At 42.4% G+C, this 26,617-nt stretch overlaps 1 protein-coding gene across 1 annotated transcript; it reads left to right on the forward strand.

Moving 5' to 3' along the window:
* The first annotated feature begins 274 nt into the window (after nucleotides 1-274).
* COLGALT1 (collagen beta(1-O)galactosyltransferase 1) lies at nucleotides 275-25,644 on the forward strand. Its single transcript, XM_026673814.2, has 12 exons — nucleotides 275-549; nucleotides 3,568-3,678; nucleotides 5,943-6,060; nucleotides 8,823-8,957; nucleotides 10,677-10,881; nucleotides 13,026-13,145; nucleotides 16,044-16,120; nucleotides 17,332-17,438; nucleotides 18,307-18,439; nucleotides 20,089-20,216; nucleotides 21,578-21,784; nucleotides 23,438-25,644. The coding sequence occupies exons 1-12, from the start codon at nucleotides 329-331 to the stop codon at nucleotides 23,703-23,705; spliced, it is 1,830 nt and encodes a 609-aa protein (XP_026529599.2). The 5' UTR covers nucleotides 275-328; the 3' UTR covers nucleotides 23,706-25,644.
* The last annotated feature ends 973 nt before the right edge of the window (nucleotides 25,645-26,617 follow it).

Below are 26,617 nucleotides of genomic sequence, written 5' to 3' on the forward strand. Positions count from 1 at the left end.
CATACAAGGCAGGTCCAACAAGGGCAAATTAGTCTTGAGACTTCCTTCCTTCCCGCCAGCGTGGCTTTTGCAGCCAAAAAAGCCTCAAAAAAAGTTTGCCCGGTTGACTTTGAGGAAAGGAGCCAAAGAAGAGAGGAGAAAGCTGGAGAACCGCTTCGGGGCGAACAAAACTCCTCCTCAAAGGAACTGCCCACCGCCCTCTGCAAAGCCTTTCCTTTCCTTCCACGTTTCTGTCGGAGGGCAGGATTGGGAGGAGTTTCTCTTCTGCCCCTTTAAGGTCGTGTTTCCTGTCGAGAGGGTAGGCGAGGGAGCGGCGGCGGCGGCGGCTATGAAGCCCAGGTGGCTCTGCTTCTGTCTCCTGGCGCTGGCGACATGGAGCGCCCGCCGGTCTGGCGCTTACTTCCCGGAGGAGCGCTGGGTGCCCGAATCCCCGATGCGGCCTCCGCGGGTCCTGCTGGCCCTGCTCGCCCGCAACGCGGCTCACTCGCTGCCGGCGACGCTGGGCTGCCTGGAGAGGCTCAGCTATCCCAAGGACCGCATCGCGCTCTGGTGAGTGGCTGGCGGGCAGACCCTGCGCTCGCCGCTCGCCCAATGCCTCGGCGCCAGAAGGCTGCACTTTGGTGGGGGAAGAAGGAGGCGGGTGGGTGGGGATGGCGGCTTCCACCCGAGCCTGGAATTTTCCCGAGGTTGCCGATGACGTTACCTTTCACGTGTAGCCTTTTCAGCTCTCTCTCTTCCCTTGGATCGCGGCGATCCACTTGGGGGCCAGAAAGATTTGCTGGCTGGCAAGATCCTAGCACTAGTTTGACATCAGTAGATCCTCTAGAGTTGCCTTTTTGAAGCCGGCCTCTCTCAGGAAGGCATGTCCAAGGTATAACAGAATAACAGAGTTGGAAGGGATCTTGTAGATCATCTAGTCCAGGGTTCTCCAACCTTTTGGACCTCAAGGACCACCAAACTCATAATTTTAAATCTCAGGGACCACTAACTGATTCTGTGGGCGTGGCCCAATTTGTGGGTGTGGCTTGTTGGTCATGTGACTGGCTGAGCATGGCTTGTATGTAAATATTATAAATATTTATATAAATATTGAATTTTTTATAAAGGATCAACTTTTACCCAAGATCAGGCAAAGCAGGCAGATTGAGTTGCTCACAGAATCACAGATTCATTCAGAGATCTATCTATCTGCCATTGGCTAGCTCAGTCTGTCACATAAAATTTGCTTGCAAAGTAACTCACAACACACCATGTATGTAAATATTGAATTTTTTTATAAAAAAAAGAACAACTTTTACCCAAAATCAGGCAAAGCAGGGCAGATTGAGTTGCTCACAGAATCATTCAGTGATCTATCTGCCATCGGCTAGCTCAGTCTCTCAAATTTGCTTGCCTCTGCACTGAATAATAGAACCTTCAGTCCTAAAGGAGGTTCGGCTGTGCTTAAAAGCAGAGCCAAAGATCTAAAGACTAGCTAGAAAGCAAGAAATCCAACCATTTCCTGCTTCCTAGCTAATCTAAATCTCCAGGCACAGCAGAACAGATGATGATCGGAAAAAGGGAAAATAGCAATTTAGCAGGCAAGTTTGCCGGGTAAGGAGTGAGTGGGCGGGGAGGGTTCCCGTGGGCCATGTGGGCTGCACAGCCTTGTGTTTCTGCACAGCCTGGATTAATTGCTTTGGGGGGGTGCTCTGGGGTGAGATTTCTCTGCGGCCTACCAACATTTTCTCAGGGCCCACCAGTGGGCTGCAGCCCACCGGTTGGCGGCCGCTGATCTAGTCCAACCCCCCCTCCAAGCAGGAGACCCTATATCATTTCTGACAGATGGCAGTCCAGTCTGTTCTTGAAAGCTTCCCGTGATGAATCTCCCACAACTTCTGAAATTGGTTGATTGCTCTCACTGTCAGAAAAATGTCCCCTTATTTCTAGGTTGAATCTCTCCTTGATCAGTTTCCATCCATTATTCCTTGTCTGGTACTAATAAAGGAGAATGTTTGTAGCTCAGGGTTGATGAGCTACCACTGATGATGTTTACGTAGTTTGGGTGATGAAACGTCTGCCAGAAAAGAAGGAAGCTCAGAGAGCACCAAGGACCCCGCGTGTCTAAGGTGTGACAGTAAAGATAGATAGAAATGCATTTTCTTCAAAGTTTGTTCAGCCATGGGGTGGTGGCTGATTTGAAAGGCTTAAAAATAAGCCTGCAAGAAAGGCCTAGTTCCCTAAAGAGACTCATCTAGTCTCCAGGAGTAGCTTTAAAGAGTAGCATGAACCTCATTCCTGCCCTTATCATATCTCCTATCTTTCTGATCAGACCATGGCTGTCTGTATTTCCTGTACAGGTAGCCTCGATTTACAACAGTTCATTTAGTGACCATTCAAAGTTAACATCATCACTGAAAAAAGTATCTTCTGACCATTTTTCAGACTTAATGACCATTGCAGCATCCCTTTGATCATGTGATCAAAATTGGGATGCCTTGCTCATATTTATGACGGTTGCAGTGTCCAGGGGGGTGTTGTGGTTAGCCGGCAGCAGGTGCAGATGGCTGAGGAGAGTGACTACTTAGATGAGGGGCCAGGACCATTAGGGAGTCCTTCAGAGATTGTGGGGGCTGGCAGCAGCGATGAGGAGGTTCCCAAGGAGCCTGTGCCAAGTGCGTATGCGCGCAGGGCTCCTCGCAGAAAAGAGCAGCTGCAGCAGCACAGGGGACTAGGGAGTAAGGCTGCAAGGTAATGGCCCCTCCTTCAAGAAGATAAAAGCCAGCTGTGAAGTGAATGTTCTTTGCAGGAAGCAAAGACGTTTTGAAACTCAGCCTCATGGATATTACAGTAGCTGAAGTTGGTAATTTGAAGACTCTTGTGTTGTGAAATATTTCTTATCTGTGATTCTTGGCAGTGTCTCACAGTTTTGCCGAGATTTGTGCTTATCAAAGTTAATTCGTTTGCAGCAGCCTTTTAACCGGGATTCGTAAAACTCATTAAAAGGTTTCTGTTCTCTTTGATTATTGTTTGTTTTCTTGGAAAAGGGTTTGGGTCAGAACAGGGGGTCTTGTGATCACCTTTTGCGACTTTCTAACAAGCAAAGTCACTGGGGAAGGCAGATTCACTTAACAACGGTCTTGCTAACTTAATTGCGGCGATTCACTTAACTGTAGCAAGAAAAGTCATAAAGCGGGGCAAAAACTCACTTGACAAATGTTTCACTTAGCAGCATAAATTTTGGGCTTCACTGTGGTTGTAAGTCGAGGACTCTGTACATCTTTTCTTGGGACTGCATGGCTGACCTTTGCAGATGCTACATGATCTCAGAGAAGCGTTGCCAACGGATGCTACAGGCGCTCCCGCCCGTATTCCCAAAGCACATTCTCTTTTTCAAAGCTGAAGTGTTCGGCATGCCCTCCAAACTACATCCGATGCATAACAGAAACCAGATATTAACTCTGACCCTCATGGAGATTGGGTGGGGGAGAGAGAGAATAAATAAAGGCTTCTCCTTGACAGTTGATCTAAGTTGCAAAATTGTTCGGTGCAGGATGGCATTTCCTCTTCCAAAACCTCTTTCCTTAGGGTGGCAACGGATCACAACATAGACAACACAACTGCAGTGCTTCGGGAATGGCTCATGAACGTTCAGAGCATGTATCACTCAGTGGAGTGGCGGCCCATGGATCATCCCAGGTGAGCTTGGGGGGTGGAGGGCACAGGAGCTGACCTCTTAAGCAGGCAAGGAAGGCAGAAAGGAAATGGAAGGCGGAGTTCAAAATGGAACCAGTTCTGAAGGAGAAACTGAAATAACTGCCAGTGCGTTTAGAGTTTCGATAGCCTCGTTGGAATCGGATAACCTGAAAAAAGAGAAATGGCAACATTGCTTAAATCAGTCCGACTGGGATTAGTAGCTTTATTATTATTATTATTTATTATTAGTAGTAGTACTGAGGGAACCTGTGGACAAGGAATACAAGATTATAAACCAGAGATTGCTGGTAGCCCTGCCCTTCCAAAAACCATTGTGCTGTGGCTATGAATGAACTGAAGAGAGTGGGCAAATCCCACGGGACTATTTGAGAAAGGCTCTTTGCACTGAAGTGCATACATAAATTCGAATGCCAAGTAATTCACCACAAAAAGCCATTGTAAAGATAACATTAAGTGACTTGTATGTATCCTGGCCATTTCTTTTTGTACACATACCTGGAATTTGTTTTCTTTTGCTTAATGTATTTTAACTGTCAAATTTGCCATTCCAAATTGTCCTTAAATTATTCTTTTAATTTCTCAGATTTCAGCAGATGTTGTTACTAGTTTTTTTTTAAAGTGAATAGACAGCCGTAAGAGCTAAAAGCATAACTTAAAAAATACACAAAAGTTTTATAAAATTAAATGTACATCTTCCATGTGCATCCATATTCATCAACTGCTTCACTTGCAGGAATTCCGCTTCCTCGATGCCCTTTCATCTGCCAAATGAGATTTGGGTAGTAAGAAGGGACTTTTAAATAGATAGAATAATCTCCCATGTGGTTTCTTGAGGCCTCTGTTCTACTTAATCTGCGACTGGCTCTTGAATCTTTTATTTAGGTGGTCCTTTGGAGTTACAGGTAGTCCTTGACTTACAACCAGTCACTTAATGACTGTTGGAGATTACAATGATCCAGAACAGAGGTCTCCAAACTTGGCAACTTTAAGACTTGTGGGCTTCAACTCTCAGAATTCCTCAGCCAGCAAAGCTGGGAGTTGAAGCCCACAAGTCTTAAAGTTGCCAGGTTCGGGGACCTCTGATCCAGAAGAATGCTTTACTGGCTTTATGAGCTGTGGGGTGTAAAATGTCCCCGTCCCCCCCACATACACCCCCTGCAATCACATGACTTCATTAGGATGCTTGGCAGTTGGCTCAACTTTACAATTGTTGCAATGACCTGTGGTTATGAAATCATAGTTTGCAATGTATCTTGCCAGTTTTTAGCCCTTTTTTTGCCAGTTTCTGGCAGAAAACCTCCATACCAATTGGGGGTCACATGATCACATTCACTTAATGACCATGGATTTACTTGTGACTGCAGTGATTCACTTAGCAACCATCACAAAACAACTGGGTCTAAGTCACGTGAATGCCTTGGCTTATGACCCTAATGACTTAGGAGCAGAAATTTGATCCCAACTGTGATAGTTAGTCAAGAACTAGCTGTAGTTTCCTCTGATGAATTTAGCTTTATTGTTACTGGTTTTGTTTCTCTGATACAGTTTTTTGTGCTTGTTTTGTTGTGGTGGTCTTTTTAAAAAAAAGAGATAAAAGTTTCCACCAACCTCCCTGAATCCAATGCCTTCCAAATTTATTAGATTACAATTGTATCATTCAGAACATCACGGCCATTAAACTATATGAGGTAGAAAAGGTTTACTGAAGAATTTCTGTAAGTAAAAGACCCAGGAGGAACAAAAGAAAAATAGAAGCTTGGAAAAGGAAGAAGGAGAAAAAACTCCAAATGAATCAGTAATTATATAGCGTTAGAGAAAAGGCAGTGTTGAATTCAGCAAACGGGGAGTGTACATGTCCTGGAAGACTGGAATAAGCTATTGTTCATTTGGTACTGCAAATTGTTTAAGACTGAAATCAAACTTTGGGATATTCCAGTTGAGGGATTTTGAAGCCCAATAACTCCTTTTCAAATATTGGTTTTGGGATTTTTTTTTCTTCTGGCTTCTTCTATGCACTTTATGAATTGGAATAATTCTGAACAGAGGTTAATTTCTGTGATTTTTCACACAAAAACTAGGAACAATATTGAATGAGAAATAGCCCCAGTTTAACATATGAGTCAGAGGGTGAACTCTGCCTAGAAACACATCAGAACGTATTACTGGTTATGAATCCTACTTTGCACATGTGTCCTGGGGTAGATAATTATTTTTTATAAAGGCCCAAACTTTATTGTTCCTTGCAGGTTCTACTCAGATGAAGAAGGCCCCAAGGACTGGTCCAATTCACGCTATGACTATGTCATGAAGCTCCGGCAAGCAGCTTTGCAGTCTGCCCGAGACATTTGGGCTGACTACATCCTGGTAAGGAAAGTTCAGAAAGGAAGCTTAGTGGGAGGACTGAGTGCATTGCTCGGATTGGATTATTGTCTTTCTGGGATCATTAGCATAAATTGTGTTGTAGTCTTGGGGTTTCTATAATCCTGTATTTGAGCCTCTGCTCAGCTAGGTGATTGCTGAGAGGCTCCAGACTGTCCCTATCTGGCACTGGGACCTCCCCACTTTTAAAATAACGCATAGAGTTAATTTCTAATTAACTCTAGCCTTAAAAAACAAAGAGTCCTCAATATATTACAATAATTGGAACCCCTGGTATAGCTGGTTAATTCAAAGATAGACTGTTTATAAGAGAAACTTAGTTGAGGGTAATTTAAGTATAGATACCGATAAGATATGCGTATATGTTACAACTTAAGAAGAATAGATCTTACAGACTGTCAAAAAGGATATTGTTTTTTTAAATGCTTCTTTTTCATTTCTCTTTCTTTTTTCTTCCCTTTTTCTTCCTTTTTACATCTCTCTCTTTCTTTCTTTTCTTGGCCTTGTCAAGGCCTTGTTTTTTTGTGTATGTATTGTAGATCTGTTTTTAATTGTAAAATTAATAAAATTTATTTTTAAAAAAATGCATAAACTTTACCAGTTCACTCCGTTACGTTATCTGCTTAGATTCTGCCCACTGTTTGTCAAATATTAAGCTCTAAGTAAATATGCATCAGGTCAATAAGATTGGGCTGGCATAACTCACTGAGCCCCAAAGAATCCTAATTTGGGCTCAGCGTGTAAACCCAGCCCTTGATTCTGATCTGGGGGGAGAGGTGGGGTGTAGCTGTTTCATTTTGTGTAAGGTTCAAATAATATTTCTGGCGCAAGGGTGCATTTTGTTGCTTTTTGCACGTGGACTTTGTCAGAGGCAAAGATTTTGTCAAGTCCCTCCTAGGTCGGCTTCCCATGATGATGCTTGCCAATTTGCAATTCTCAGCAATACGACTGTATGTGTGTGTGTGTTGCACATATGCATTCACATACTTCTTTGCTTCCAGTTTAAATAGGAGCCCCTTTTATGTGACCCTAGTTAAAGAACAGAAGATATGGCAACTGAGAAAGAGATTTGTTAGGAGTTGGGTACTCAGTCGATTGCATCGTGTATTTCTGGTTAAGTTGGTGGGAAGGAACTGGTAGCCTGCAGTTATTTTGGACTTAGCTCTTAGTAGTTATTTTGGACTTAGCTATTAGCTCTTAGTAGTTGCAAATAGGGTAGGGGACTATAAGAATTATCATCCAAAATAGTCGAAGGACACTAGTTTTCCTAACCAATTCTAGATCTTGGCTCTGGAGAGGACTACATATATTTGCTTGGAACGCAGTGGATATTTTTGAAACCAGTCTTCTATTTTGTATTATATTTTACCTGTTTTCTTTAACTGGCCGGAAAGCCAAATTCATCCAGGTGAGTTGCTCAAGTATCACCAGGATGTTCTTCGTTTTGTTTTGTTTTTTGCCATGCAGGAAAAAAAAGTGAGTGAAGGAGTTAGAAAATGCTTGAGGGTAGAAGACAGGAATGAAATTAAAAAACTGTTATCTGTTTTTCATGTTCATTAGTCATAGTGTGTTCATAGTGCTTTTTACAACTTCATTCCTTTTGCCCATTTGATGCTTTCCGAAATACCATCAAATCCATCCAAAAGGAAACTTATCAGATGTAGAATATGACAAGTGCATTGTACTGCGCGGTATTAACTTTCACAACATACAGAATTTAATATCACTCAGGGCTGAAGGCTGATTGTTTTTCCTTTGGTTTGAATATTATCTTCTGAAGCTGGCTGGGTCTGACACTTCATGGTCTGTGAATGCAATTGAAGTTCCTCAGCTCGTCCATTGTGTGTTCTCCCCGCCCCACTCCTCCCGCCTCCCATTCCTTTTCTGTGTTGTCTTTCCCAACAAGAGCAGCTGCCCTGAAATTTCAGGGTATAGGGGGGAGCCAGTAGAACAGCTGGCCTTGATGGGGCCTGCTTCTTGGCTGGTCATGACTGATACTTCCGTTCTGGAATGAAGACTTGGTCTCCAGCCCAGAATTGTTGGCAGTGGATAACTTGTATACATGGATCTTTCTCACTGAGGCTAAATACAGAGTATGTTTTCTCTGCCAATGCATGAAAAGCAGTAGTACCTACAGTAATTGTATCTGGATCAGCTGGCAGGTTTCTTTGAGGTTCTTTTTGTGTAGAATTCACACTGGCAGGTTTATTTGGACAGAACTCCCATTGTGCACATTGCCACTGAGCTTCTGGAAGCAGGCCCAGGGCTCTGGTTACATCGCATCATCCTTGAATGATTTTTCATTGTCTGAGATTTATGAACAGGCTGTGCAGGGTATCCCCCTACAATTGAACTGCAACATAATCATGTATTTCTGTTACTCCACATTTGAAGAGAGAGATTCTTCTGTGCATTTGTAACCCTTTTCTTTCCATACCGGTTAATGCCTATGCATCAGGTAGCTTGGTCTGAGACTAGTCCACAGGAATTTAACAGTAGTAGTAATAGCAGTAGTATCTTTATTATGGTTCAAGACCAGTTCGGCATGTGTTTTAACACATGGTGACAAAGGATGGACTTCACCTGGATCTCTCTGCTCTTAGACCAATATCTTAATCACTCACTTGATCTGTGTTTGATCCGTTAAGATTGCATACTGACCAGTCGTTACAGAAACTCGTAATCGTCAGTAGGAATGGCTGATGTAGAATTCACTTTGCTTTCTTTTTTAATGCTCCATTATGCAGTTTGTGGATGCAGACAATCTATTAACAAACCCCGACACTCTGGGCCTTTTGATAGCCGAGAACAAGACTATTGTGGCACCAATGCTGGACTCACGAGCAGCCTATTCAAACTTCTGGTGTGGGATGACTTCACAGGTATGCAGATTCAGAAGCTGTGACCGAATTCTAGGCCTTTTCCCCTGGCAGCTGAGGCCACAGCCAATGATGGCAGTGTAGACCTAATCAGGCCCTGGTCATGGCAGGAGGAGTCCTTCTGCTCCCACCTCGACCAGATTGAGTTCTCCTTTTTTCCAACAAAATACAAGGTCAAGCCAATGTCCACTGATTAGAGTTTGCCTCCAGTTACCCATTTGGGATCACCTGTGGCTTCCATGACCACCAGGGATTCCTCAGGATGACCCTTGGATAGAAACACAAGAGAAGTTTTGCTGGGTCCTCTTGATCCAGTATTTTGTTTCTCCTAGTGGCTAGTCAAATACCTCTGAGCTATTCCAAGCCAGACATGGAGTCACAGCATTATTTTGCTGCAGTTCCCCCGCACATGGTGTATGAATGCATGCTGCCCCCAGTCTGGAGATAACAGTGAATTTTCAAGATTAATTCTCCTTGATAGATCTACCATCCACGAATGTCCGACTCCACCAGTTCCAGTAAGTCTTAAGGCAGGGGTCTTCAAACTTGATAACTTTAAGATTGTGGACTTCAACTCCCAGAATTCCTCCTCCAGTCATGTTAGCTCAGGAATTCTGGGAGTTGAAGTACACAAGTCTTAAACTTGCCAAGTTTGAAGACTCTTATCAGGGCTCCAACAAATCCCCCTCATTCAAAGCAAAAGTCTCTAGCCGCATCTCAGAAAAAGTAAATTGATTTATTAGAAATTGCCATGTTGGTGCATGGCTGGGTGCAGCCTGTATTAAATTACACCATACATTTCCCCCTTGACCCTGCTCTTCCCCCCACCCCCTGGATGTGATTTCTCTAATGGGACACATCCATCTCCAAGAGTCATCCATCATGCTCTCCAATAACCTTCTTATGCTCTGACAACTTTGGGCTGCTGAGTTGATTATCTAGGCATTTCAAGAATGCCTTGTTTTCCCCCACTCCCTTTTTTGGGCAGTTAAATAGACCAAAGGAGTATCTTTTTAGTTGACAACACTTGTCCTAAGAACTCCACTGCTACTCAAGAGAATAACAGCCCATCTAACAGGGAGCATGCTAGGAAGCAGAATTGGCAACAGGCCCTAACAGCCCTAACCTGTTCTGAACTCTCCATGTCAGCTACAAGCATGTAAAACCACTAAACAAGGGCAATTTCTCATACTAGGGGTCCTTGCAGGATTGATTGTGGTGCCTCATTGCAAAGTAAATTGCAGATAATTGGTACCAGATAAACCCCACCATCCTTGCTCACATAAACCTCAGTGATGCCTCAAGGTCAGTAGGCCATTCCAGAATGAAATCAGGAATCACAGCAGATTCTCCTTTTCCTGATACAGCCCTGGGTTGTGAGATGCTTAGAAATGATAGTTAACCAGATGGTCTTTGAGGATTGTCATCCCCTAGCTCAGGGGTTCTGGGAGTTGAAGTCCACAAGTCTTAAAGTTGCCAAGTTTGGGGACCTCTGCCCTAGCCTCACTTGGCCTGTTGATTCTGCCTCTGCTGGCAGATGTGCTAGATTACGTATTCTTAAGACTATAGTGTTAAAATATTATTTATTTACATTTATGACGAGGCTTTGCATTTCGTTCCCAGTTGCCGCTGTTACAAGAGTTGTTTAGTTGTCCTAGGCTAGGGTCCCCATATGTGTCTCTTTGCAGCAAAGCTCACCTGGAATTCTCCTTCTTCTCTTAGGGCTATTATAAGCGCACCCCTGCTTACATCCCCATCCGGAAGCGGGATCGCCGTGGTTGCTTTGCTGTACCCATGGTGCACTCTACCTTCCTCATCAACCTACAGAAAGAGGCCTCGCAAAACCTCGTTTTCTACCCTCCCCACCCAGATTACACCTGGGCTTTTGATGATATCATTGTCTTTGCCTTTGCCTGCAGAGAGGCAGGTGAGCAAAATGCTGCCTTTCCTTGGTCAAGAGGACATCATTGTCCCTGTTGGTCAATCTACTGAACAAGCGTCTCCCCTTTTTCAGGAACTAAGCCAGAGACATTGTTTGTTAGGACAACAAACAGTGATTCGGGAGGGCTGCCTTACAGAGCTTTTTGCGTGTGATTGTCAGCCTATCCCAAGCTGAGTTGGCTTCTCAGCCTCAATCCTGTTCCATTTCCAACTGGTCAGTCTTCCCCGATTCTCTTGGGGGTGCTTTTAGAACTCTCAACCTCCTTCAGCTTGGGGAAGGCTGTCATAGGAGAGATGGTTCAGCAGTTTTGGGTTATTCTCTCCCACTTGTAAACAGTAGGATTCTGGCAAGCGATGGCTTTAATTTGTCTTGCTTTGGAATCTAAAACCTTGCAGATCTCCTTCTAAGACAAGGGTGTCAAATTCAATTTCATTGAGGGCCGCATCAGGATTGTGTTTGACCTTGGTGGGAGGCGTGGCCAGGGTAGGCATGACCAGCATGATGTCACTTGTGTCGGGGGGGGGGGAAGCCTGTGATGGCCCGATCGCTCTGCCAATAAAAACAGGCTCCTGAGCTCCGTTTTTGGCTGGGACAGCCTCCTTCAACCCTCCGCCAGCGAAAATGGAGCAGGAGGGGGGCACAAACGGCCCTCATGAGCTCCATTTTCATTGCAGAGGCACTGCGGGCCAGTCCTTTGCTATTTCCAGGATGGCCCTGCGGGCCAGATCTAAGCACCCCGTAGGCCGTCTCTGTCTCCCAGGCCTTGAGTTTGACACCCCTGCTGTAAGAGAAAGGAAGTGCAGTCACCAAACGCACTTTTGTTTTTCTCAGTTACCCTTTTGCCTTTAGCTGGATAGTAATAGTATGTGAGTGACAAGAAGAAGGGTAAAGAATGGTTAGTTAAGAACAGCATGGTTAAACTTAAATCTGCTGCCTGACTCAGTTCAGCTTAGGACAGCCTCTAAAAATATATATATCAATCCAAGCTGATTGGGAATCTGCAAATGCAATTTTTAAAAAAATCTTAAAGACTATATAATCTTCACACCTTGGTGCCAGTGGGGTTCTCTCTACACCACGCTAAAGGTCCCCAAACAAACAGGTTTTCAAGCTGGTTTTCTTCCCTTAGTGCTCTTGCATGATGACCTCCTGCAAAGTGGGGCCTTATGTCCAGCTGTGATGACCCAGAGTATCTCAGAAATATAACAAAATCCAAAACGTAACTAAAAGTACTTTAATGCCTTCAACTTGGCTTCACTGTTTAATTGTTCACAGTGGAGGAGTCAGAATAACATTTCAAAGGCAAGAAACACAGTTCACATTCAAAGAGCCGATAACGAAGCGAAAACCAAAAACAAACCGCATTGAATAAAGTTCCTCGACAGACCAGGATAGACAATTGCCAACTTCAGGGAGATAACCAGGGACAGTCCGTTGAAAGAACGCCAACCAAGATAAACCTTCTTTAGAAATAAAACACTAATTGTCTCCAATGTCTGTTAGCACAGCAGGTCCAAACTCTTGTGCAGACCTCACACCTGCAAACCATGAAGAGGATGATGGCCCTCTTCTCCCAAGTAGACCACGTTTTACCCTGATCCTCTCCTCCCTGCGTGCCTTAGGATGGAGAGGGGATGGGCCTGGGTCCTCCTCTAACTGCTCAGCCAGCCTCTGCCCTTCCCCAGCCTCCTCCACCACCTCTGGAGCCACACTTCCACTCCTTGTTGGCTCTTCCTCAGTCAGTCTCCACCAGGGCCATGATACCAGCCTTCAGGGTTTCAATTCTCTAATCAACTATTGTATTTCCCCGAAAATAAGACCTAACCTGAAAATAAGCCCTAATGCATCTTTTGGAGCAAAAATTAATATAAAGCCCGGTCTTATTTTCGGGAAAATATGGTAGCTTCTGTGTTTGGGTTTAAATGGCTACCCACCTAAATCCGAGTGAGGGTTTTTGTGTTTATGTGTGTGTGGCGGGAATAATTTTAAATCATTTGCCTGAGTTTATTAAATAGAGGTGAAGCCTGATGTTGATCAGTCCTGCCAAGGGAAAGGACATAGGGATTTTGTATTGCCTCATGTCATCTGTTTTTGTGCATTCACTCTTCCACCCTTCCCAATTTGTTCAGAAGTTCAGATGTACGTGTGCAACAAAGAAGAATATGGCTTTCTCCCAGTGCCTCTACGATCTCACGGCACCCTGCGTGACGAAATTGAGAGCTTCATGCATGTGCAGCTGGAGGTCATGGGTGAGTGTGCTGTATAATAGTAATTTAGCCAATGGGGAAAATTGCAGTTCAGGAAATCAGATGCTTGATAACGCATCACCTTTCCACAACACAAAGTTAGTTAGGAAGCTTTCATCTGGAGAAGAGCAAGATAGCCAGCCCGCCCTACTGTGATATCACCACTGGGTTCTTCTAGAACTAGGGCTAGGGAACAATGACCCTTTTATGACTTGTGGACTTCAACTCCCAGAATTCTTGAGCCAGTATGGACCACAAGTCATAAAGGGGCCATAGTTCCCCACCTCTGTTCTAGAAAATGCCACGGGGCTGAGATCAGGGAATAAGAATCTGGCATCGGTGTAGTTCGGGTTTGTTGTTATTAAAGCTGAGTTGTTTATTTGTGCTTATATGGCTGATAAGATTTTCATTTTTCCTGTTTTGTACAATTCTACTCCTGCTTATCAGTGGAATGATGCAATGGGTTAGATAAGGGCTTGGCAAACTTTTTCTGTAAAGGGCCAATTCCGTCCCTCCTCCACCTCCAGTTGGCAGATCTACAGGCCAGGGAACATGGCAGCCATTGGACAGTCTTGGATCTATCCTAGGAATGTCCTCTGTTGCCAGGGAGGCCTCTGAGGCAACCCACCATCTTGGCTGTCTGAAGGAGTTGGTTGAATTCTCCTTGTGGGGATGTCTCACAGTCATTCTTTGTATGTCCTTGGCTCCACAACGATCCTTTTATAAAATTCAACTGCCCTTAAAGAGGAATTTGCCACCAAACTTGAGAAAATAAAAGTCAATGTGGAAGAAGAGCTAGCTCAAAGGACAATCACCTTTCATTTATGACTTGTTTGTTTTATGAACTGAAAGGGTGCTTCAGTATGCCAAATATCGCCCTCCCCCCACCTTTGTCTGTTTATATTGAATTCACAAAGTCTAAACACAACAGGTCACCCTATTGAGTGAGACGCTCAGTAGATAGGGAGTCTCTTCAAAGGATGTTTTCTAAGATATGCTTAGTGAGGCTGCACAGAAGCTTTCAAAGCCTTTCTGCACGTGAAACCTGGAAGGTCATCAGGGAGAAAAAAATTAAGCCCTGGGATGTTGGGATTTTTTTCAAAGACAAGGAAAACAAAGATAATAAATGGACAGTCCCCTATTTGTTTATTTCGAGCATTTCTGTAGTTTAATAGACTTCGTTGTACAATCAGTGGAGGTTGCTTTTAATGTTCCAGCGTCTCTGTATGTAAATCTGTAGGGGCTTATTTTATTATTGTGCTTATAAATAAACTGCAATATAGATAGTTCTTGATTTTATAACCATGATTGAGTCTGAAATTAGAGGGGAAGTCATTCTGGACATTAAATGGATCATCATGAGACCGAACCAATTTTACGACCTTTTTTTTGGGTGGCGATCATTAAGCGAATGTAATGGGCGTAAAGTAAATGCTGGGGTCATTAAGCAAATCCATTGTCCATAATAGGTGTGTTTTCCAGAAACCAGAAATAAACGCCAGTTTCTGGCAAAAACTGGTAAATAAATACCAGTCTTATGACTGCAGGACACGGCAAATGGCCATCAATGCAGGCCAGTTACCAGGTGTCCAAAATGTGATCATGGGATCCCGGGAAGGGTAGCCAATGGAATTTTGAATCCAGGTCATAAATAATCCTGGGAAGGTCTGTTGTAACTTCTAATGTTCACTAGGTGACCAGATATAAGTGGGGGACTGCCTGTATTAATTTTAGGTGGAATAATTTAGCATGCAGTGAATGGATAGCATATATTCAAATCCTTTTATTTGAAAAGAATCGGTTTTCTTAAGGCATCTTGATTGTTTTGTCCATACATCTCCACAAAGGGATAGTGTTCAGTTTTATTATTGGATAGATTTTTATTCATGCAGGTGTCAATAAAACTATAACTTCACATGGTAGGGAGGGACTGAACAGGGAGATATGGAGGGGGGAACCATAGTGGGTGCTAACAGTTTGAATCAAGGAAGATGAGGAAGAGAAAATTGTGTGATGTACATTATGAAAGTCTGTGCTAAAGGAGCATGTTTGGAAATGGGAGAACCTCCAGTCTGAGGAAAGCATTTTGTGCAAAATTATTGGATAATGAATGACCTTTGAGGACAAATTCTCTATCCGGTTTGAGGTTTCCCTCTTTAAGAAAGGAGATTGAAGCCTTTTTGGTGATGTATATCTTCATATGAAAAAGTAAGCTTTGTTATAGTCCATCAAAGCTTCTAGTCCGCATTAAAAGCCTTCCTAAATTGAAGAGGCCTACGTTCAAATTTCTACTCAGTTAGGAATTAAGGCAATATTTTGACTGAGAAATTTTGACTCACTGGAAATTAAGGCGATATTTTGACTGAGAAATTTGGACAGAATGTGAGAGAAAATGAAATACTGGCATAAAGTTGAGTTAAAATAGGAATACATTTGGTTTAAAACCCACTTGTACATACTCTCCTTTGTGTCATTTTGATTAGTCCTAATTAAAAAGATTACACATTTACAGGATTTTTAAAAATGTATCAATATAATTATTTTTATGTTTCTTGTATTTTACATTCTATAAAATTTCACTGCTTATTTGTACATAATTTAATTTATTGTATTGTAGGCATCAAAGTTCTGTTTATAGTCTTGAGCAGGTAGAGTCTCCAAGCTTCAAGAAGTTTTAAAAAAATCTTTTTTTTAAAATAGGAAATCCATTTTTTATAATCTCATCTGAATTTGCCTCATGGGCTGTTTGGCTTCATTGCTATTCATAGAGAAGGATTTAATTGGTCTTCTTACTTTATGCCTAAAATTGGGACCAAGAATCTGGGAGGAGCTGCTTTTCCTTAAAAACAAATGTCTCCTTGGAAGAGACCATGCATCTCACTATATTGACTTTCTCTACAGTTAAGAATCGTCCCGTGGAACTTTCTCGTTACTTGTCTCTGCTTCCCAAAATCCCAGATAAAATGGGATTTGATGAGGTAAGAAATAAAGAATTCAGCTACATTTATAGAAATTATAAATAAATAATTAGGATAGATAAATCAGTAGAACTTAATTTGCTTATTAACCCTAGCTCCCCAAACCATGCCCAAATATTAAAATTATGTCGTGTGCGCTATTTTATGTTTTTGAGCTTTGTTGCCAGAGCAGAGTAGGGATTTGATTCATCTTTCTTTGCTAGAATTGGCCAATTCAGATATTTTGGAATTTATATAATTAGATCTCAGGTTGATAAATATTTGTGTAAAATGCCTCCAATATAAGTCTGCCATCCTTAGGATGCAGTACAGTTACTCCTGGTTTAGTGATCATCTTGTTTAACTGCTCACGGTAATGATGAACAATATGATCTATCCTTGCCCTTACAACCAAGATCTCTAAAGAATATATAGATAGAATTCTTTATTGGCCAAGTGTGGCCAATAAAGGAATTGGTGTAAATGCTCTCAGTGTACATAAAAGAAAAGATACATTTGTCAAGAGTCAAGAATCATCAGGTACAACACTTAATGATAGTCATAGGGTACAATAATTGTCATAGGGTACAATAATAGTCATAGGGTACAATAAAAACAAAACAAAGGAAAGCTAAGTAAGATCATAAACATAGCTACGGTTTCACTTAGCAACTGCTTTATTTAACGAGTGTTGCTGGTTCTAATTGTGATTGCTAAACTCGAGCTACCTGTACTAAGTAAACAACAACAACAATAGAACTAGAACGGGGAGGATCTCTGCATAAAAGCAACACTTGCAAATAAGTTGCTGCATTGGGAAGATTTCTGGATTGGGAAGGAGAAAAGCTGTGACTCTTCAGTGATTATGGCCTCGTAGCATCCCTTACCAGTGCCAGCCAGAGTTGCTGAAAGTTGTAGGAAGCCTATTCCTGCGGATTCCCTCTAATTCAGAGGTCTCATTCTTGCGGCCTGTGGGCCAATTGCGGCCCGCAGGACGATATCCTGTGGCCCCCACCATGATATGAAAGTATAACATTTGAGGATATTTTTTTTAACAACGTTTTTTGTGGAATCCCTTATGTGGCCCAGCCTCACCCAGACTCTGCCTCCAGTGGCCCCCAGGTAAATTGAGTTTGAGACCCCTGCTCTAATTATTTCTGAATGGTTAGTTTTGCCCGGGTGTTCTTTGATCTTAGTTCTGTTTACCATGTTGTCATTTTTGTTTTCCCCAGGTCTTCATGATTAACCTCAAACGTCGGACAGATCGTCGGGAACGGATGTTGAAAACCCTCTACGAGCAGGAGATTGACTGCAAAATTGTTGACGCTGTGGATGGGAAGTGAGTGCATGAAGCCTCACTGGAGAACACAAAGCGGCCTTTCCCCACTTTGTCCCCAGAATAGAACAGGGAGCCGAAGTTCAATCACAGAGCAGTTGAAGTTTCTTAGATCACTGTATGGGAGTAGGCAACTTTTAAGCATGCACCAATTAGAACTAGTAGCTCAAATCAAGGAGAGAGATTCCCAGCTTTCTTACATTGAAAACCCTATGCTGATTTCCTGGCTTTCGCCTCAATCAGCGGATAGGAAGACCATCCCCTTCCTTTCTGTGGTGTAGGTGAGCAACTGGTGGCCCTGTGGAAGTTGCTGAACGACTCTGTTCAGCATTTTAACCATGGAAGATGCTTTCCTGGGGTTGCTAGAAGCACTAAGTCAGTGATGGCCTCTGGGCCAAAGATTCCTTTTGGAGAGCCACAGTTCATCAAGAGCAAAAAGTTTGGGGCAAATCCAATTTGATGAACAGCAATGTCTTCTCTTTGTCTGAATTATGAGAATCAGAAGCTTGTTGCTCCAGCCCATGAGCAGATGGTAGTTGGCAAATGATCTTCAAGTAGGGTAAGAGTGCACAAGTTTTTGTGTTATCTTGAATTTTGCACTGAGATTCAGCTACTTGGCTGAAGAATTCTATGCTAGTTGGAAGCTTCTGCTCCTTCTGAAATTGGAGATATGTGGACTTCTCCAGTTTGACACCTTCCAAAATTCCCAGGCTGATCTAGATAAAATTGCTTTCCTGCAAAGCATTACTTTTGTTTCGCCAGCAGGTGTCTGAGGTGGAAATTTAAACTATGTTGGGTTTGCATCCAGTTCTCAGGTTGCGCCTCTCCTGTCAATTACCCCTTTTCTCTTTAAAAATTCTCTTTGGTTCAGGGCAATGAATAAGAGCCAAGTAGATGCCATGGGCATCAAGATGTTGCCAGGTTACAAGGACCCATACCACGGACGTCCACTCACAAAGGGAGAATTGGGTTGCTTCCTCAGCCACTATAACATTTGGAAAGAGGTAAACAATGTTTATGTTGCAAAGTAAAAGCCAGAAACCATTATCCTTTAAAAAAAAAAAAAGATGGATTTGGTATGTTGTGTATTTGCAAACAGACAAACACACACACACATGCAGTGAGAACTATGGGGCCTAGGGATAGCTGTATATCCAATTCCCCCAAAATCTCCATTGTTTATTTAAAAAACTGTCTGTGACTTGAGGATTAAGCCTGCCACTATATAGCAATGCTTGCTGAGTACTTAAAAAGAAACCTTAGAATGAGAGTCTTGTGCAGGATTCCACCAGACTTTGAGGAGTCAGAGCCAGGCTTCGTTCCATTGCCTGGCAAAGCAAAAGAAATTATATAGAATAAATGATGCAAAAACAATTTGCACAATTCAGCCCTTTGTGTTGTGCGGTGAGGATCAGGATTTCAGTGAATGGATTTAATCAGATGAAATATTTATTATAGTCATAGACAAGCCTAAAATGGATGAATTTAATTTGAGCTACCGAATATCTTTGATCTAGTATGTTCTAGTTGTCTTCTACATAAGTTGACTATTCAGTGAGCAAAGAGGCAGGGATGCTAACAGAAGAAGGGGCTGTTTCAGGCTCAGGCTTGTAAGTGCTGAAAAGAACCTTTGCAGATGGTGTCCTCTCACTGCTGGGGCGTTGGCTCTTTTTGGCAGAAAAGCCAACGTGTGGTTGGGATTTCTCGCCGTCTGCCAAAATAGCAAGAAGAATACATGAAGACTCAGGAAGTAATTCACTGGATCTGAATCTTAACGCATCTCTTGGTTTGGGCTGCCATCTATTGGCCAGCTCAAGTTATTCCATCAGTGACAAATAGAAGTCCCCAATGTTTTTAACTGCAAGATGCATGAATGTAGTGAGCGAGGGTACCCTAATCTCCCCTATTCTGAATGTCCCCCAATTTCCATACTATACAGCTCAACCAGTGTGTGATTTTTCAGCTTATCTATTTATAATAAATAAGCTACCTAGAGGCCCCTTGTAGGGGAGATGGGCAGCATAATCAATCAATCAATCAATCAATAAAATAACATTAGTTGGTATGCTGCCTTGTAACTAGCTAGCAGCAGTAGGGATTATGAGAAATGCAATTTTGCCTACCTGGAGGGTACTTGATTACAGAACCCTGATTGATTGATTGATCGATTGATCTAATTAATATGCTGCTCTTCTCACTACCCAAAATGTTTCTGGGTAGCTTACAATACAACAATTACAATTACTTTAGTAGTTAAATAAATATTTTAAAACCAAGAGCACAAATAGTGCGCCGATGGCATCTTCTCTGTTACTACACCACACCAATCACTTTCAGCATTGAGTGCTGCCCCCCCCCCCCCATCAGGGCTTCAAGCCAATGGCAGAGCCTGGTTTTAAGGCCCTTTCGACAGTCAAAAAAGCTCTTCTCCTGAACTGAAATTTCTTGACAGGTAGGGTCTGCAGAAGACCCTTTGCGTCAGAACGAGGTGGGCCGAGCCCATTTATTGAACTGAATTGGGAAATAAGAACAAGAACAAAACAAAACAGTTAAATGGTTTAAACCTGCTGGGAAAGCCAAGGTGATAATGTTTCTGTTAAATACGTTGAATCCTCAGGAAAAGGAGCTAAGCATCATTCGGTTGCTTTGACAGGTTGTTGAGAGAGGCCTGGAGAAGTCGGTGGTGTTTGAGGATGACCTACGCTTTGAGATCTTCTTCAAACGGCGCATGATGAACCTCATGTTTGACTTAGAGGAAGAGGGCCTGGACTGGGATTTAATGTGAGTGCAGAGCATGCTGAGGTTGCTGCTGGCTAGGAAATCTTGACCGTAGGGCTCCCTGCCTCCCCACAGAACATTGTTTCTTTTTCTCCTTGCTTGTGCAAATATACAAACCCATCTGTTATATCATTGGCGGGATGAATGAGTGAACCGGTGAACTACGGATGCAGGTGGCTGAACTTGAGCATGATTAAAAATAGGCACTTTAAATTGTAAAATCTACAGTACTGGGGACAAAGCAATGCATTTTTCCTAAAAAGGCTCCAGCTGAAATTTGGAAGTAAAGCATAAAATCATTGAGAGCAGTTTCAGCCACACATGGGAACAGCAAGAACCCTAATATGCGATTGTGTAAGTTGAATTTCACAGCCTCTTTGTAGACTGCAGCCCAGAACATGAATTGGAATTGTAACAAAATTAGGTTATTGACAACCCGTTTTCTCGGCATTTTACAGAGTAGCACCATACATGATGATTACACTGTCATTACAACAGTCAAATAGCAATAAAAACAATTTAAAAACTATTGTGAAAAATTAACAATAAAGTGTAAGTAAATGCAATGATATTAATGAAAATATGAATGAAACCATACTAATTTCAAACCTAATAACTACTTTAAGGGAAAGGAGAGGCTGGCAATTAAGTTCTTTTTTTTTTTAAACAAATTTTATTAGTTTTTACAAAACAATACACAAACGAAGCATAGAATATAATAACATAAAAGATCTTTTCTGAAAGAACCAATAGAACATCTTATTTAGAAACAGAATAATTCCAAATTATCACATTACCATACAAACACAATTTAATATATATATTTACGTTATTTGTTTAACTTCATATCTTATCCCAACTTCTCTTTATTTCTCCCTTTCATTCTATTAAAATGAATATGATTTTTGAATTTGTGTCTGTACGAAGAGTTTTAACCTGGGACCAAGCAACTTTCAGAAAATATGTTTTATGTTTTTATGTTTTGTTTGTTTGTGTATTGTCCTTGAAAAGCAATAAAAATTTTATTAACAAGAAATATAATTTGAATAATAGAATGAAAGGCAATTAAGTTCTAAATAGACTAAATGTCTATGGAGGTTCTCAGTCATCCAAGTTATGGTTGTCCCAAAGGTGCTTTTTCAAGAGGCCTCTTGAAAGAGCACCTTCGGTTCTAAACAGATTGCTCCTTTTCCCTGATGCATTATTGGGAAATCCTAAAGCCATTGTTGTGCTTATCAACAAGACAATTTTTAAAAGGAACTTTTCAGTTGTTGGTAACATCTATTCTTTTAAAGGCAACAACTTCATGTATGCTATGCCTACTCTTCCTGAGTTTTTTGCTCTCTCTCTCTTTTTCCCTCTAGCTACATTGGACGGAAGCGCATGCAGGTAGAGCATCCAGAGAAAGCTGTGCCCCACATCCGCAATCTGGTGGAAGCTGACTACTCCTACTGGACCCTGGGTTATGTCATCTCCCTCCAAGGGGCCAAGAAACTGCTGGATGCTGAGCCCCTCTCCAAAATGTTGCCAGTGGATGAGTTTCTTCCAGTCATGTTTAACAAACACCCTGTGTAAGGCTTGCCTTTTTGTCAAAAACAAAACAAAACGGGAACTTAATGGACGCTTGCATAAGTTTTGTACTTACAATTGAACTAAAAGATATCCTCCTATGACTTTCATCTAGCACAGGGGCCTGCAACCTTAAACACTTTGGACCCGTTTCCCACAGAAAAGAAAACACCGGGAGCCTCAAAACCTGGGTGGGTGTGGTCAACTCAACATCACTCCCACCCAGTCACATGACACCCCCCACCATGCCTACCCAGGTTTTGTGGCTCCCGGTGTTTTCTGTGGGAAATGGGTCTCTCTCTCTCCCTCTCTCTCTCTCTCTCTCCCTCTCCCTCCCTCCCTCCCTCTCTCTCTCCCCCTCCCTCTCATTTCTGTTTTTTTGTGTTTTACTTTCTCAGGCCAGGTGAGGAGTGACTGGGAGAGGAGGGTGACGGGCGTGGCCAGCCAGTGATGGCATCACTCAACAGGGAGCCACAACAGAGGGCCCAAAGAGCCATGGGTTGCTGACACCCCGATCTAGTAAGACAGGATGGGCAATGCAATCAGTATTCCTTGCCCTATTTGTGTAGCCCCCTGGAATTCCCTAGGATTATACTGAGATTTAGCAACATAGAAGCCATTGTCAGTAGCAGTTTTGGCTCTTTAGAAACAGACCAGATGATTTGGTTTGGTCCACTTTGACACTATCACTGCCTACTCTGAGAAACATCAGAGAAAGCTCCTAGATAGATGTTGCTCTCCATTCCTGTTAGAAAATGCAGATTCTCCTCATTATCATAAGGAATTTATAGTCCCAAAAGTTGAATTGGTTAGATGGGGGGCAAGGGTGGGGCTTGATTAATATGCTGTTTGAGAATGGACACAAGTGGAATATCATAATTATCGATTCATTTATTTTGTGTCTTGACTCCTGGCTACTGCCTGATCAAATCCCTGTAGTTCTCTTGGCAAGATTTCAGAAGTGCCATAGCCTCCTTCCCAGGGCTGAGAGCCCAACATTACCCGCTGACTTTGGTTCTAAGATAGGACTACAACTCATGGTCACCCAATTTCTATCCTGGTACCTTAAATAGCACACCATACGGGCTCACGGCTTTTTATTGGATGGCTCTTAAAATAGAAAGTTTTTCTCTCCCTCCTAATGTTTGTCTTTTGGAAAAATCCTGATTTTTCTAGAGCATAGGTTCCTAATTACTAAGTAATTTCAGAGCAAAGCCAAACCAAACTTTCCAGGCACCAAGTAGAGTACGTTAAATGTTGGTGAGAAACTCCTGGAGGAGTAAGCGCTATCTGAATCTGTGGATAGGGAGAGACAAATTGAACCTGCACGGTACACATCGATGTTCATCCTCTTCAATTTATGAAATATCTTCCTGACTGGTTCGATATATAGTTAGATAGAAAGGTGATTCATATGTGATAATTCTACACAAAAACTAGGAGATAGAGGTAGTACTGCCCTTGTAATTTGAAATGAATATGGGCTGTGACTCCTGTCAGCCCCTTTGTCCCTCCAGCCAAGCCCCACTGCCACCCCAAATATCTTGTTTATTTTGTAGTTTTCTATACTTGTTTCTTAACTCCTGTGTTTTGTAGCAACCCCAAATCCACGGAAAGCACTTTTCTGACCTGGCTTTCATTTCCTTATTCAACAGGACTGAATACATGGAGCATTTTGTCAACCGGAATTTGCTGGCCTTCTCAGTGGAGCCCCTGCTGGTTTATCCAACACACTATACGGGGGATGATGGTTACGTCAGCGACACAGAGACCTCCGTGGTGTGGAACAATGAGAATGTCAAAACCGATTGGGACCGGGCCAAGTCCGAGAAAATGAAGGAGCAGCAGGAGTTGAGGAATGAAGCCAGGAATTCAGACGTGCTCCAGTCCTCACTTGATAGGACAGCCCGGGATGAGCTATGACCCTGCGTGGATGCCTGAAGAAGGGGGGCCGGGAGAGCGAGACAGCGCAAGGGGAAGGTTTTCTCTTCATCTCAGGGTTGATGGGTTGATTCTCTCAGATGTCAACAGTGGGGGTGTATCATACCTCCTGGCAGTGCCTATGGAAAGCCTCAGTCCTTTGCAACTTGAGCAGCCTGATACAGAAATGGTGGTGGCATCTTCTGCTTAGTTCTACCATCTCCTGCTCTCCTGTTCTGTGTGTGAATGTGGGGCAGAGGCAGTCTGGCAGTACTCATTTGAGAAGTTTTATTCTCTAATAATTTCATCTAGGCCTTTTACATGGATTCTGTGTGTTGGGAGAGGGACGTGTTGAACAGATGCAGCTCAGCTTAGCAGGTTTCGATGACATGATGCTCTGTATCAGACAAAACCATTTCACTTGGTTTAAGGCAGTAAAAAATATTTTGGTTAATTTTATATAAATGTTCTTCCAATGACAGTTTCATATCTCTTCCCAGAAGAATCTTGACCTTCCTCCCCCCGATTCCTTGGTTGTATTAAAATCTCAAATAATGGGCTACCAAAAGTCAGACCTTATTAGTCAACCACAGTATGTTTTATTCAGGTTTTTTTTTTCCAGAGAAAATGTTACTATACTTAGGAACATTCAAATATTATGAATCAAACAAGTGTTTATAAAAGAATGGTAACCAAATCAAATATTTAATATAATTCATGTTGTAAATTGTCTGTGGGGGTCTGACTTTTGTTACAGTTTCTTAAAAATTCCCTTCTCAGCCCTATGGGTGGTACTTACCTTCCTCAGTCCTGAAGTCTGCTACCTGAGACCTGGGAGTTTGAGAGTTCTATCTTAGCTGTTCCTAGCATTGTACTCTTCTGGACAGAGAGATCTGATGTTGCTCTTGGGATTTGTTGGAGCCCCTCTCCCAGCTTAGGAGTCACAAGTACATCTACCACTACTGGGACCATTTTGGTCTTACTTTCCATATCCTCTGTACTTCCTCCTTCAGGCCCTGGTACTTCTTCAGCTTCTCCTTCTTCCTGTTGCTGTCACTTGGCACTGCTGCATCAATCGCCATCATTGCCTTCTGGCCCTTGTCTACTACCATGATGTCTGATTGATTGGCTAGTACCTGCCTGTCTGTCTGAATGCGGAAGTCGCAGAGGGGCCAGAATTGATGGAAAGCTCTCTCTCTCTCTCTCTCTCTGGCAGCTTGGCTGTCCCTTTACCATGTGGGATAAAAGCAAGGTACAATTTTGATGTCCGCACCATGGACTGAGCTTATGCTGATGGTACAGATGCCCCAGAATGTGTAGGAGTGCTTGCTTTACCTAGCAAGCCTCACCCAGATCTTGGTGGTACGGGATGTGCCTCTTCCTATAACTACATTTTGTCACAAGTTGTGTGACGGATAACCAACAATGCAGCTCGGTGACATCTGAGAGAAATCTCCTCAGACATGGCATTCACATGCAGGTGAGTGCTGCAGTTAACATAATGCTTTTTCTCTCCAGTTTTTCTTGCCTCTGTATTCTGTACATGATTTGTCAAGCCTCTGGCCCCAAATTTCTGAACATCCTACTTACTCATAAGATACGCATGCATGTACTTGCACACATACAAACACACACATTAAGTGCCTCATTGCTTCTTGCTATTTATGTCTGAGGAGAAATTCTTACTCAAACTTGTAGCCCTCTAGTTATGTCTCTCTTGGTCCCCTTTGTGGTATGAAGAATTTAATGAAATACCCATCTTTTCCTGCCTCTGTTTTCTGACAGAAATATTGTTTAGCACATATGCTGGTACAGCAATGAATGATGCATGGGTCTAAAACACATATTTGGAACAGCCTTTGATTACATTTGTTTTGATACTTGTAATTACGTTAATAGAATTGGATGCCTCAGACTTTATTAAAAAACAGCTTACGAGTGATGGTAGTAATTACAGTAAATCGTCAATAGTGTTAGTGCCTACACCATCAGTGGAAGTGGAGAATTATAATATCCAGAATCTTATTACAGCATAAGGACTGGTTATGGTTCAATGACATTTGGAGTATCACAGTACCTGCCTGCCCCGTTGGAAAAACATCAGAGAAGCTATTTAGGAGAAAAGAGAGAAGGAATACAAAATCATCTGATGTTGCATCATTCCTGGACTAATTTGGGATGGCAGTAATGTGCTTTGACCTCACATTTCTTTGTGCAGATAAACCAAAATCTAGAACTAGTCCAGAAGTTTTGTATCTCTGTGAAGTCTGTGGTGAAGGAGAACAAGCACCCAACTCCTGTTTGATCTTGCATTAGCAGGACTTTCTGGCTCAGCTTGCATAGATCACTAGTTTGAGGAAGAAATAACATGCAGACCCTTACAATTTTTACAGAATTTCAGATAAATCAGTGAGCAGCCTATTCAACAAATGTAGCTGACTTAGAATGAGATGACATGACTGTGCAAATACAAAGAGATAATTTTCTAGATGCAAGGCCAACATTGGCTTAAAATATTCAGCTTTGGGCCTTATCTCATGTGCCTTCCCTTGAGTGTTCTGTGCAGGTATTGGGACTTTCCTCCATGACTCTTCTGTTTCAAGAGGAATGGGTGTTTAGTTTCTATTTCCTGTGGTAGTTGAAGCCAACTGACAATTTTTAATATTTAAAAGATGCTAAAGGCCTAGAATTGGACGCAGTCATTCTCTCCAGCTTTTATAATGACATCTGTGCCCTCACGAAGGTTGACTCGTGTTCTCAGAAAGAAATATATTTCTTTTGAACGTGAAAATGATTTGCAAGTTCTAAAACACCACCATATATCCTGTTGTTGTTGTCTTCTCTTTTTTAGAGCAATCAGTACACAAAGGTTGGGGATCACTGCACTAAAATGATCTGGCACTCATATGACAATC

The sequence above is a fragment of the Notechis scutatus genome, chromosome 2 (genome assembly GCF_049901735.1).
Source record: "Notechis scutatus isolate UNSWTSFEM ecotype Mainland chromosome 2, rNotScu1.2, whole genome shotgun sequence".
Classification (NCBI taxonomy): Eukaryota; Metazoa; Chordata; class Lepidosauria; order Squamata; family Elapidae; genus Notechis; species Notechis scutatus.

What these genes read in the sequence shown, in the direction of transcription:
- COLGALT1 (XM_026673814.2), top strand. Translation starts at nt 329, where the DNA reads ATGAAGCCCAGGTGGCTCTGCTTCTGTCTCCTGGCGCTGGCGACATGG. An exon ending in TGTGCAGCTGGAGGTCATGG is followed by an intron (nt 13,146 to 16,043) that starts GTGAGTGTGCTG and finishes CTTTCTCTACAG; the next exon opens with TTAAGAATCGTCCCGTGGAA. An exon ending in ACTATAACATTTGGAAAGAG is followed by an intron (nt 18,440 to 20,088) that starts GTAAACAATGTT and finishes TTGCTTTGACAG; the next exon opens with GTTGTTGAGAGAGGCCTGGA.